The sequence below is a fragment of the Dromaius novaehollandiae genome, chromosome 23 (genome assembly GCF_036370855.1).
Source record: "Dromaius novaehollandiae isolate bDroNov1 chromosome 23, bDroNov1.hap1, whole genome shotgun sequence".
NCBI classification, from domain to species: Eukaryota; Metazoa; Chordata; class Aves; order Casuariiformes; family Dromaiidae; genus Dromaius; species Dromaius novaehollandiae.
Window position 1 is genome coordinate 3,422,977 of NC_088120.1, and position 13,457 is coordinate 3,436,433.

General features: G+C 46.1%; 1 protein-coding gene across 7 annotated transcripts in view; it reads right to left on the bottom strand.

Moving 5' to 3' along the window:
• Window positions 1-13,457, bottom strand: part of LUZP1 (leucine zipper protein 1) — a 49,795-nt gene that overhangs the window by 6,134 nt on the left and 30,204 nt on the right. For 6 of the 7 annotated variants that reach the window (XM_064524893.1, XM_064524894.1, XM_064524895.1 and 3 more), the window contains 2 exons: window positions 6,474-9,722; window positions 542-706 (listed from right to left, as the gene is read on the bottom strand). In XM_064524893.1, coding sequence (XP_064380963.1) covers window positions 542-706; window positions 6,474-9,632 — 3,324 coding nt within the window. In that variant the 5' untranslated portion in view covers window positions 9,633-9,722. The remainder of the gene's footprint in view (window positions 1-541; window positions 707-6,473; window positions 9,723-13,457) is intronic. The other variant, XM_064524898.1, reaches the window with a different exon arrangement.

Sequence of the window (13,457 nt, forward strand, 5' to 3'; positions counted from 1 at the left end):
GCAAATAAGTCACCATCCCCATAATATGGGCCATTTTCCACTTCTCTATGCAGCCAAAAATGCGTGGTTTAGAAAGCAGAGGAGCAGGTGTGTAGCAGCAGACACGCACCACAGTGGTACAGCAGCCAGCTGAAGGGGGTAAGTCAGATGCTCTGATCTCTTCTCCCCAAATGCTTTTTTTTCTCCATCCCTGATTGTCCAATACAAAATGTGTGGCTGAGGATGACTAGACACAGTGCCTTTTATTCCCTGGAGAAGGTGTCTAGCCACAAAGCCAGTTGAAACAAGTTAAATTAAGAACAGAAAAATAAGGTACCACCTTTTTTAACCAGGATGGGAAATTAGTAGAATAATTTACCAAAGAGTTACAGTAGACACTCCACCTCTGGGAAGTGCTAATTCAAGACTGGATCTATCCTGAAAGATTTACCCTCTTTTGCACAGAAGTTCTCTGAGTTATGTTACTGAGAAGTCAGTTCAGATATTGGCCTCCCGCCTTGCAAATCTAATTCTCTTCTGGATGGTCCTTGAATTCACATACCTGCTCCTCTGCTTGGACACCCAGCTGTGCACGGGGATTGGATTCGGTGTCCTGCAGGTCCGTCTTGGAGGCTGGCCTTTTCCCTGGTGTGTCAACCTGTGAAAGATACTCAGAAGAGCCATATTGTTTTCTTCTGGAACTAGGCACAAAATCTTTGCTTTCCTCCTGTGGGAAGAAAAACAAGAGGACTGGGACTCAGGAGCTGTGAATGGGGTCTAGAGTAGAACTGGCTTCCCAGCACTTGTATGTCTGCAGTGTGAGGTTCTGGGTTGATTCCCTTCAGCAAAGGAGGGCACCCAGGCCAGCTCTGGGATGTCCTCACTTTTGTGCTATTTCATTATTATTACTTTTTTAATTCATCCACTAATTTCTGATGTACAAGTTCTGGGTGCAGAGATCAGATTTGCTTTGTCCTATGTTCAGCTGAGCGACCCATGTGTAAGTCTGTGCTCAGCTTGCCTTGGCCTGCCTGGCTTTCTGGGCCCATGATGCTAGTATCCATGAGACCCAGGAGCCCAGCTTTGACAAGAAAGGACTGTCAGCACCAGAAAATCCCCCAGTTTAGTGACTGACTCTTAAAAACATTAACTGTGAGTTTTAAGTACCATGGGCTGGGGGTGGTCAGCAACCTGGATCTCCTACTCTCTTGGCAATGAGGAAGTGATGTGTTAGTGTCCTACACTGTTTTACTAGCACAGGCATCTAAATGGTACTCTTAAACTCACGGCTATTTTCTTGAACATCTGTCAAGACCTCTAAGGGATCACACTCTGGGATCCAGGCGCCTAAGGTCTGCCTTAGGGCTGTTTCTGGCACCTATGTCTTTTGCTGATTCTGTACGTGGCTGTGTGAGTTACAAGGGTGAGGAGTACCTATCACCCACCAACTTGACCTGGTAAGTTAAACGTGGAAGTGCTTTCGCTATTGCTATTATTGTTATTGCTAGTATTTGGCTGGAAAACCTTGTATGATAACATCATTATCCACAAATTTCTAACAAATTTATAAGGCATTGTCACATTAACCTCAGAAACAAAATAGAAATTATTGCAATGTTGAACTTACTTACCTTTTTTTAGGGAAATACACATGCAATAATGTAAGCAGTTATTAGACAAACAACAAAAGTTGCAATGAACTACTGAAGGCTGTATCAGCTCTGAATGCTTTGGGAATGGCATCATGTTTGCTGAAACGAACTGTATAGCTCTAGAAGTGTGATTTGCAGGAGGAACACCAGGGAGATAATTAAGCCTCAACTCTCACTTTATTTAGGAAATAGTGTACAAGGGTCAGCCATGAAACCACACTCTTCCTACTCTTAAGTCATCAGGAATGCTGCCTTCATTTACAAAGAGAAGAGGTTATGAGGCCAAGGTCACCTAAGCCCTGGGAACACAATAATGAAATCCCACTGATGAAATGAATCAGAAATAGGTATATATGGCCAAATTAACCCTTTTGGGAGCCTAGAAAACATGGACTATGAGAACAAGAGGGCAGACCATGAAGTGTGTTACGTGGAGAGACCAAAGGACTTAGTTCTGTAATGATTCTCTTGCCAACCAGTTGGAGAGACAGGATAAGGAACGGCAATTAGAGCCCTACGACAAAAGGGAGCTGTGAGCGTCAGTAACTCTTCAGTAACCATGTAGGATCTGTCACATACTGACCTAGAACTGACCACAGCCCTGACCAACTATGAACCAGAGCTAATGATGGTGGGCCAGGCCACGTGGTGAGGGTAGGATTTTTTTTTTTTTTAAAGCTAAAAGTAGTCAGTCATCTTCCTGAACCTGAACAGCTTACCGAGGGATGTGCACCTTGGTCTCTTTCTGATGTCTTTAGAGAGGAGGACACTGGGTGAGCATATAGTTGGCTCCATCTCATTGAGCATGTGATAACACCAGCTGAGCATCTGATATCTGTGAAATCTGAAATATGTGACTGCCAAACCAGGTACACTGGTCCCAAGAAGATTTCACAGATGAGGAGCTAAGCCTGAGCAGGCAGGACGTCCAAACTCCCCCCTCCCCCGCCCCCGGGCCCCCACCCAAGCGTGCAGCATAGCCAGAGAGATGAAAACAGTATCTTCTGGTACTGTAGCTTTACTCTGAGCCCAGTCAGTGCTTAGCCCAGCACTCCTCTGGTACCACGAGATGTTATGAAGCCATTGCAGAAAGTCATCTGGTCCCTGACAAAAGCCTGGGATGCTCTGAAGCTGGAAGCTCCCCTCCCCCCCCAACAAGAGTTGGCACAAAAGAGAATAGAGGCCTTGGGAAAAGTTCCTGCCATCCAAGGATTAAAACAACGCAAAGTGCCATGACAGACTGCTTAAGTGGAAGCTCATGCAGATTCAGCAAGATTGAAAGGGTGGTGGGAGCACTCAGACCCTGATCAGAAAAGAGAAGGAGAGGGTGTGCAAGAGGAAAGAGGGGGGTGGGGGAGAGCGTGCATGCGCGTATGCATGAGAGAGAACGCGTGAGCATATCCCTGGATACTGTAAGGGAGGATTTTCCATAAGATCTCCCCATCCCTCCCAGAAGGCACATGTAGACTCACTTGAAGAAAAGCCTACCTTTAGGTTTTAACCTAAATTCTGTTGTGCAGAGCCCTGCTCCACAGCAGTCATATTAGCATCACAGCCACAGGACAGGGAGAGCAGTCATCCTGCACTGCTGCCTGCTCTCCTGCCAATGCCTTTGGACAAATTCAGGCACTGCAAATTTTCAGCTGTCAAACATCCTGCCAGAGAACTACTGACTTCTTTATCAAAAGCACAAAGCCGAATAGAAACAGACTGTGTGGGGTATGAAATGCTACATGAACAAGATGATGGCACAGATCTTTGGAGGAGCTTGAGAAAAGCTGGCTGCAGTCACTAGAGGGAGCTGATTAGCAAGCTGCAGCCTCCATCCATCAGCACCTACAGCTTTGTCTCCCCAGTTTCTGGAGCTCCCAACGCAGCAGCAGACCAAAGAGCTGCCGCTTCTGTAGTTCAGTAGTGCCCGGAGCTGCTGCTACCTCAGCAGCTTTATTGGGAAAATTTACTTACATCAATGGTGAAACACTTAAGACTGAAATTACAGCTTGTGCCTGGGCAGCCCTTGCTGCTAAAGCAAGGAAGTTGCCTCTTGCAGCTTCCTTGCAAGAACTTCTATGCGCTCCCTTTGGGTCTGTCCCAGCTTGAGAGGCAAGGTCCTAGTCTCCAGCTTTCTTTAGCCTCTTGCCATGCTGTAGCAGGGGGTCAGACATAGCTGAATATTTCAGGGAGGGGAGAGAGAGAGAGTGAGACGTATTTTGCCAAAAACAGCACAAACCCTGTGTTTTCCAAATAAGACTTCTAAGGCAATTGCAGATTTTCGATAGCGGAGCTGCAGATAGGAGGCAGTGATCCCTTCTCGGAAAAAAATCTGAATTTGCAAAGTTGCTAATACTGTTATAGCAGGGGCTCAGTAGTGGACTAAAGGTTTCAACTTCTGCCAAAGAAATATCTATTTCTGTATCAGAAACATAAATGCCAGTGGAAATGGGCTGCTTATGATATGAGGCATATTATAAGGTTGAAGATAATCTTCAAGAGGAGAGACTTTGTTTTCCCATGTGTTACCAGGCTTTGGATATAGCCTTCAAAAATGAGTGATTTACCACAAGCAAGCTATTTGGAGTAAGTTTTTTAAATGCCTCAAACATTTTGTTCCTTGTGATTTGATTTGGTCTCAAAATATTTGCAGTATTTCTTAAAGACTTAGATGCGAAAGTTTTATTAGTGCATAAGAATATGAACTTGCAGGTTTGCAGTGGATGTGCCTATGTAACCTAGAGCAGGCTCAAGAGTTTCAGGCCCTTCGAATTGCCAGACAAGAATTTTTCCAAGGGGATATGCAAGATTCTGAGCTGCCCAAATATGTGGAATTTGAGCTGCTCTTGTATCCATGTATCTCCAGTCTTTCAGGGTAACTTCACACTCCTCATTTACAAGGTAAAACTAAATATACTTAATTTGCCACCAAGAATTCAGATTTCTGACTGGTGTCAGGATGAGATTTGTTTTTAAAGGTAAGATGCAGACAGGCGTATAACTCAATATTCAAAAGCCCTGTGTGAACTAGCCACACAGCTGCTTTGCTGACTGCTTGTCACTGCAGATAATCGGCAAGACTAGAAAGCAGCTAATTCATCAGGAATACTCAGGCACGCAGAGGTCAGGATGCTCTGCAAGGTACGCTTCAGCTGTCGTGGGCACACTGCCTGCATAGCGAGCAAATTCGATCGAACAGTAACCTTGGGACCACCCACAGAATGTACTGCAGAGCTACACTAGTGCATTTACTCAGCCCTGGATGGGCTGCTAGTGGACAGATGATAAAACAAAATGTAGGTGCCCGAAGTTTTGCCTTCCTGAGAACTGGTCCCTAAGCCAAGAATTCAGACTTCTGGGGTTAAAGGAGGCCCATGGCTGGATTTCCAGCTTCACAAGCAGCAATGTCGGTTCCTCCTGGATTCATGAATGAGAAGTAAAGACTGCCTGTAACCCAAGAGTGACTATGGCCAGGAGGAAGGCCTTGGCTTGGAATCTCTTTCCCATAGGTAATGAAGTCTAGGACAGAAGTGGATTGCATACTCCCTTCTTCACACAATTTCCATCGGCTACCTAAAGCACGGTGTCTGTGGTTATCCCATTCCTATGTGCCCCCTTACTTAACATAGGGGATTTGGGTTGCTAACTGAGGCTGATGAAAGCCCCTCCCAGAGCCAGACACTGTCATGCACAATTCCCTGCTATATCCTTAGTGTCCAAACGTAGTTGGAAGGCATACCTGTACTTTGTAAAACCAGGCAATAGATTCTCTGCAAAGCAAAGCAATACACATTCTTTTGTGCAAGTCACGCCCAGAGAAGTGAAATGAGCAGTGAAATGTTTTTGCAAATATAAAACTCCTTTCACAGCTTCACCACCTGAGCTTTGTCAATGCTAGCGTCATCTGGGTATGAGTTTGTTTCCTCTACCCACCAGCCCTATCAGCTCTTTCACCTGGGCTCCTTCGCAAGACTACACAGTGGAAGTGAGCGCTGAGATCAGCTCCAAGAGCAAAGACAGTGGCTGCAGCAGGAATCAGAATGTGGTTTAACAGAGTGGAGGGTCATTCAGTGCCTGTGAGCTATTTTAAAATATGCTGGAGTCTGCAACTCTTTTCAAAGTGAGAAGTAGATCTTATCAGACAGAACGTCTCCTTGTGTCAGCTGCGCTTTGAGGGACTCCTCGCATTAATAACACCCAAAAGAACAGGAAAGGAGGACAGCCATCTTTGTGACTCTGTCTTTTCCCCAGGTGGTGTATTGATACAGACCGAGAAGGAGAGAATAGCCCTGTGTAACCAGCCACCATTCATCTGTGGTCTGTTTAGCAGATGCCCAGGAGGCATTTTCAGACCAGAGTCCAGATCTGGACTCTGGTTTCACATGGGGAGAGACCATGCAGGCAGTACGCAGCCCTTACTAAAAGGAGCTATAGCTTCAGACTGAGGCAGAACCCTATTAAAGTTTAGTCATTTCGCTCATTTTTCTCTGCTACACCAAGCTGATAGTGCCAGGCAACGCCATTCTGAAAAGCGTACCATGTCCTTAATAAGCTATGACTATGTCTTCTCTGATCCTGGTAAGACCAAATGGATATGGCTGTATAATTATTCATACAGTTTTACAAGATCAGGGTGGACAGAAACATCACCAATGGATTTAATTTCAAGTAGTCTAATTTAGGTGCGTCACATACGAGATGCTCCACTGAAGATAAAAGGAGCTGGGAGAGGGCAGCTCTTAGGGAAATAATCTATAAGAATTTCAAATCAGGTACCTTAAAACAAGCAGAAAACTTCGAAAATCTGCTCAATTGAGAGAAAAACAACAGTGCTTAAAATAGGACACTTACAAGTAATGCAGTTCGGTGCCAAGTAGAAGCCACTGTAGGATCACTGATGTAGCTCCTGCGTGTTAGCAGTTCAGATGCAGTTAGGCTACTTTTGGTCCTTCGGGAGCCCAGTTCAGGGTCATTCCAGGAATCGGCTACGGCACTCATCCGTGCTGAGTTCTGCTCAAGTGAGTTGGTTCTTGCATGGTTCCCTTCAGTTTCAGAGAGATCTGCAGAGGGTCTGCACATGTTCGTAGTACTTGAAGCTGCATTCTTCTCCACTTTGGTTTGAGAGTCATCCAGGGAATGTAAGCCTTGCCTTGTTCTCCAAGCACTTCTCACAGTGACGTGTTTTGTTTCTGATGAAACAGTGTCTAAAGAGCCATGGTTCTTCCAGGTGATTGTCTCCGAAGATGGCTCGCTACTCTTTTCTGGGAGTTCAGAAGGCTTTATCATAATACTGCTTCTTGACACTACTGTTTCTGCTCTACTTCTCAGAGCCACATCTCCAATTCTGTCTGTCTCAGATAATTTCAGAGCACTTTTATTAACTGATATCTCAAAGGGTGTGGGGAGACTGTTAGTTATTGGTGAGGGTTCGTTTGGAGCAACTCTAATGTTGCTGGTGGTAACATGCCTTTCCTTTGTTGCTACATCTACACTGGTCCTTGATGAAGATGTTGGCTCAGAAGGGAAGATTGTGATACTACTTGTCATTTTATTAGTCGTGGTTTTGAAAACACCTTTCTGTTTTTCTGACTCTGCCTCAGAAACAGTCCCTCCCATTACTGCTTTCATGTCTTTTTCAATGATTGCAGGTTTAATGATGGCTTTTGATCTCAGAGCTTCTCTTGGGCTGAATGACCTTCTGGATTTTAATCCTCCAGTGCTGGCATCTGATGTTTTCATAGATTTGGTGGATTCTTCATCATTTACAGTATTCTTGTCATTTTCAAAAACAGATGCTCTAAAAACTCCCCTGGAATTGGAGAACTCTTTGGAAGTGGCTTTCTTTCTTGTCTCAAAGTCTGACTGGGTGGTTGCTTTTTTGCTTCTTCCTGTTTCTTCTTCTGAATTAATTTTTTCATGACTACTTTGGATGGTTTGGGAGTCTGTTTTAAAGCCAGTATTTATATGATCTGTTGTTGAAGTTGAAGACTGTTCTGTGTCTTCTTTATCAAGACCTGTAAGAATCTGCAGAATGTCTTCTTGACTCCTTGAGCGATGTGAACGCTTTATTAATGTTGAAGGCTTCATATTTTCAAGTAAAGTGTCTGTGAAATCTTTCTCTTGGGAGCTTACTGCTTTTTTAGCCCTCCCCTCTGAGGGCTGCTTGTGAGATGCAGCAAAGGTGTTTGTTCCTTCTGCTTTAGAGCTGATGGAGTCTGACGCTGATGTCTGGGAAGAGAGGTGATACCTATATGCTGAAGCAGTTCCATTGGAAGAGGTGTGATTACCCTTGGGGAGGAGCATGTCTGCAGAGTCAGCAGCTTCTGCCTGACTTGTTTTCAGCTTCTCAGGCAAAGAATACACTGATTCTCCTTTGCTTGATTTTTCATCCCGTGCATCAGAGTTGGTTTGGCAGTTGCCACGGAGCATCTGATACGGCTTTTCAACCTTGGATCTCAGGCCTGTGTCGTTAACAGGTTTGGAAGGAGATTTCCAAGATTTCTGCTCATGTGCAGCAGGAGGATATCGACTGAGGACAGACGGCTGCTCTTTTGACCGCTTTCCCTCATTCTGTGCGACACAGCCTTCCTTCTGACCAGATGAAAAAGTGGAAACTAAAGATTTCTCTTCTAGTCTTTTTGTATCTGTCGCAGTAGCATCTAGAAGGGTAGACGCACTGGATGCCTTTCCGGATTTCCTGTTCATTAAGCTTGGACTGGGTACTTGCTTACCACTGTGGCTGTAGCTGTCATTACTGAAGGAGAAATCTCTGTTCCGCATTCTTTCCCTTCGGTGCTGGGGTGAAAGTTCCCTTGGCTTGTGCTTGGTAGCGGCTAGATCAGCTGTGATACCTCTGTATTTAGGTTTGTCGTGTTTCCCCCTGCTAGAAAAGCTCATATCTTCATTTTCTACCTCTCCATTCTCCAGATCTTTCTGTTTCTTTATCTGCATTTTTATTTCTTCTAATTGACCAATCAAGAGTTTGTTTTTATTCTGTTCGCTCAAATAACTGTCTTGCAGGTCATTGTTTTTGGCTCTCATTTTTTTAAGTTCTTCTTCTAAAGATTCAAAATGCTTGATCTGAGTTTTAAGTTTCTCGATTTCTTGGGTGAGATCTTTCACTTTGTTGTCTTCCTGATTTTTGTTCTTTTGGTTTTCTGATTTATTCCTGGTTTCATTTTCTACATGTTTTAGGTAATCCACACTTCCCTTCCTCCTGGTTTCTTTAGAGGGCAGTGCTGGCGACAAGTCATCTTCAATTCTCAAATCATTTCTGTCCAAGAGATTATTTGATGATCTTTCTAGCAAGTTGGATGCATTTCTAGTTTGATCTGCCCTATTTAGTTTATTGTTTTGCTCTAGTTTCTGGGTTAGCTCCTGGATTAACTTTTCGTTCTGCTTTTCTCTTTCATTAAAATGTTTTCTTTCACTGATAAAGCTCAGTGCTAAGGATTTCAGTTTTTCTAACTCACCCGTTAAGCTCTGCTCAGTTTTATCCAGCCTGTCTTCAGATGCTTCAAGTTCTTTCACTTTCACTCTAAGTATTTCTAATTCTGTAGATATCTTTTTGGTCAAGTTCTTTTCCTCATTCAGGCTAAGACACAGCTGGGTACAGTCATTCTTGCTTCTGCTGAATGCTTCCTCCAGCTTTTCCAGTTCTGCCATTCTCTTCTGAAGTCGTTCAATTTCTGCCTTCAGCTCTCGGGTGAGGCTTTCTTCCTCTTCAAGTTTTTCTTTCATTAAACGGCAAAGCTCTTCTGCCTTCTTAATTTCTTCATCCTTGCCTTCAATCTTCAGCACTCTTTTCCGCAGGGCTTCGACATCAGCCAGCATGCTGGAATTGCTGCCTTCTGCCTGGATAACTTTGTCCTGGAGGTCAAGCAGCTCATCCTCTGCTTTCTGGAGATTTTTTGTTGCTTCCTCCAGTTCATCAAGGCGGCGACTAAGACTCTGTAATTTGAATCGTAGATGGCGATTCGAGGTTTCCTTGTAACCTGTGAATTCTGCCATGTTTATTTTTTATTCCTTCTGGGTGAAAAGCCTAAATACCTTGTTTTTTCCTGGTATTTTACAGTTTCTTTGGACAGAGGCAATCTCACCCTGAAAGAAAAAAAACAAAGAGCATAAGAACTCAGAATATAAATATTTGCAGAATATAACTCAGAATATAAATATTCATATAAATATTTTAATTAAACATGTTTCTGAGTGCTAAATTAGGATCGTAAGAGAAACGAAACTGTGGAAAAGAGCCATAGTCCATTTACTTTGGTGATGCAGACTAGTTCCAAAAATAGCCCATTATTGATAGTCGAGGGAAGGAAATAGCATCTTACGCTGATTTACAGGGAAGCTGCATGTCTCCAGTGTCCCCTCACACTCAGTATTCAGTGGTCGATATAAGCCTGCCTGTGTGCAGGTCCTTGGATGGGTGAGGTTTATGTATGCACATGACTCAGGTCCCTGCATGAAATATCCATGTGTTGGGTATTTCTCTTTGAAGCACTGTAAAAGCTTCTAGCAGACTCTTTACAGATGGAGATTCAGGGACCATGAACAACATCTGGAAACTAGAAAATACAAATGCTGTACACTGAGAAAACTGGCACAACCAATACGAAGGGAAGAATGAAATGGCCATATGCTTCCTACATGTGGCAAAAGCACAGGAAAACGATCTCCCCAAATAACCTATGAAGAAAACCGAAGAAGGAACAAACTGTAAGGAAATAGGAGCTAATGCCGCTGTGCAGAACTCACTGTGTTTCTGGCACGGGGACTGCCAGAAGGGCCTGTCCCCACCACACGATGTTGAGAGAACTGACTCCTAAACAGTCAGAGCCCAGCCCAAGGCAGTGCCCAGCCACGCACTGTCTTTGCTCTTGACACTGCTTTTGCAGTGACTCAAAGTTCACAGTCGCCACACCAAGTAGAGACTGACCATCCTATGAGCCGGTTCTGTGTGTGTGAAGTGGGAATATAGAGGAGCCGGTTTCCTTGCGAACCTGACGAGTGCTGTATGCCTGTGTGCAACCTTGATTTGCAGAGATGCAGGAACAAAGAAGTTGCCTTATGCCTCTGCTAAAGGATTGCTGCAATGGAGCCGGACACAAATTGCAATCTGCAGAGCTGCTGCCATCTACTGGGACGCTATTAACCAGGAGGAGATCCCCGGCACTATTAACCAGGAGGAGATCCCCGGCACTATTAACCAGGAGGAGATCCCCGGCATCCGCTGCACCACCCCTCCAGCACCCTGGCTTTGGACTGCATAGGCGGAGCGTGTAATAGCTGCTGCCAGCCAGGCACTGCCCATCTCTTCCCGTACTTCTACTGAAGCCCAGGTTACTTGGCAAAAATCTTTAACTGGGTCACGGTCACATCCCTAAGACACTGCATCGAAGGAGTTTCAAATTTCTCCTTCCTGCTTCAAAAGCTGTCAACGCCCTCAGCTGCTGCCCACTTGCCCACCAAGGTGACGAGCCGTTGCAAACGCTAACACGTCTCCTCCTCGTTGCCACTGACAGTGAGCAGCGATTACGAGACCGGCAGGCGCTGATGCACTAGACGTAGAGCTCCCAGCTCGGTGGTCTGTGCAATGCTTCGAGGTGGCAGGACTTTTTTTAAACAGCAGCTCTGTGCCTGGCAGGGAGTAGCGGCAGGGGGGACTGCTGGAACCTGAGCAGGCCAGAACGGTTGACGGGAGGATCTGAGATCCCCCTCCGGCTCTCCGAATAAGCATCACCATATCCTGGGCCTGAGGTTCTCCTCCAGCCCCACACTCACGTGTGCGAGGGGCTAACACAGACACAAGGCGGGGGAGATGACTGCAACTCTTTGACCCGCACCCTTGCTTAGTCTGCCTGTGTTGATGCAGAAGGACTTGGCTTCCAGCATTTTTGTTGGAGCTCCCTGCAGAGGAAACACTTACGAGTTTCCTATTTCACAGTGCCAAGAAGGGAAGAGCAGGATGTGGGGAGGAGACAGTGCTGTTAAAGGAGACTGCAGTGCCCTGACACGAAGTCTTTGGTTGAAGGCGATTCATTTCCTGCCAGGCAGAGGGGCCGGTGGTGCAAACAGCCCCCTGCAGTGCACTCCCCGGCCCCCTCCAGCCCCTCTCCGCAGGGACCATTCCCGCCGCGGGGCTGACCACTGTATTTGTTCTGGCTTGCACACACCAGGCAGCTGAACGGAGCAGCATGGACGAGCAAATGGACAGGAGTCTGAGGTCAGCTGTGTCCGCTGGCACGGCAGTGGACACTGGATGCATGTCCAGCTTCCTTGTCACTGTGGTGACATCACCCCACGGTCACACTCCTGGGCCGCATTACCTTGTACTGCTCACAGATCGTAAAGGCCATGTGGGCTACACTCCTGCTTAGTGATTGCCTGCTTTGGCTGCAAGCAGGGAAGGCCACTTGCCTGCCTTGTCAGATGCAGGCAGGATCGCTTTGAGGAATGTCACCAGAATGTCACAGGAAAGGACGAAACGAGCAACCTCACAGCGCCCTGAAAACAAAACCCTGTTCCCAGTGTGTCTAGGAGCAGGGAGTTAATGGTTAACTCCGTATCAACCACTGTTCAGGAAGGCCCCAATCAGGCCTTCTAGCCAGCAAATAACAGCAGCTGCATTTCAGGCTCATTTTCAGAATGCCAGTTTGCAGGTGGTGTGACACAGATACAGGCTTGGGACTCTCAGCAGCGTCTTTCTGCAGCGCTGACTTTCAGACAGTGGCTGATGCAGGCCACTTCTCCTGTGCTCAGCAGGAGAGGGACGTGGGGTGCCGGTGAGCACTTCATTAGCACGGGGAACAGCTCTGGTTTCCAAGTGATGGGCTCCTTCTCACGGAAAGACCATGCAGGGTCTCTTTTCTTGGAAACCACTAGAAAACGGAAAGCTACCTCCAAAGGCTGGTGCACAGTGGGGTCAGGGAGCTGGTCTTCCCTTTGTTCCCTCTTCTTCACCACCTCAAATTTCCCTTAAGCATTAGCTGTCACTTAAATGCAGTAGTATCCCTCTTCTCACATACCTGGAGCCTTGCAGAAGCCCCACAGTGGAGGGCAGTAAGGGCTCAAACTCAGCAGTGAGCAATGGGGCTGCAGATAGAGGCCGTGCTCTGAAGGGCTTCTGCAGTCAGAAGAAAACACTTCCCTGGTGGGGTGACCTGATATGGTTTGATGGAGTCTTTACCCGGAAAGAGAGGAGGTATGGGAACAGATTCCTGGGAAGGGACCAATTATTGCTGGTGAACCACCATTCACCCATCTTTTTGCCCCACCAAACCACCTTCTTCAACCTGGTTCTACAGAGTCTGGACCATGGCTTATGACATCCCTTCATGTCTGTATATGGTAATTTCAGGTGAAGAGCTTGGTATGTGTGTGGGGAGGTGTCAGGATTTACACCTGGCCCTCAGGCTACGTTGTCACAGCTCCTGCACCAAAAAGAACAAGCAGAGGGACATGGGGGGGGGGGTCCCATCATCCCAAGGGTCACTATACTCCTGCATGGATGCCAGAGACTGCTCAAAATCCCAGAAGAGAAGCTGATTTAGGAGGAAACATTCAAATCTTTCTTTGAAAGTGAAGCTGAAAATTCAGCTCAACAATTGTGTAAGTAGTGGGAGAATGCCAGATCCCTTGGCAGAAGAATGCCAGCTGGAATAGCAGAAGCCACTCCTCCAAGGCCAAAGGGACCTTCTAAGGATGTTGCTTTCCCCAAACCCTTTCAGATCTCTAGAATCAAGGTTTCTCCTATGCAGACCACAGGTACAGAGACCACTTGTCTTTGCAGCCAGTCTTTCCTGCCAAATTCTCTGTTCCACTTAGCAGCAG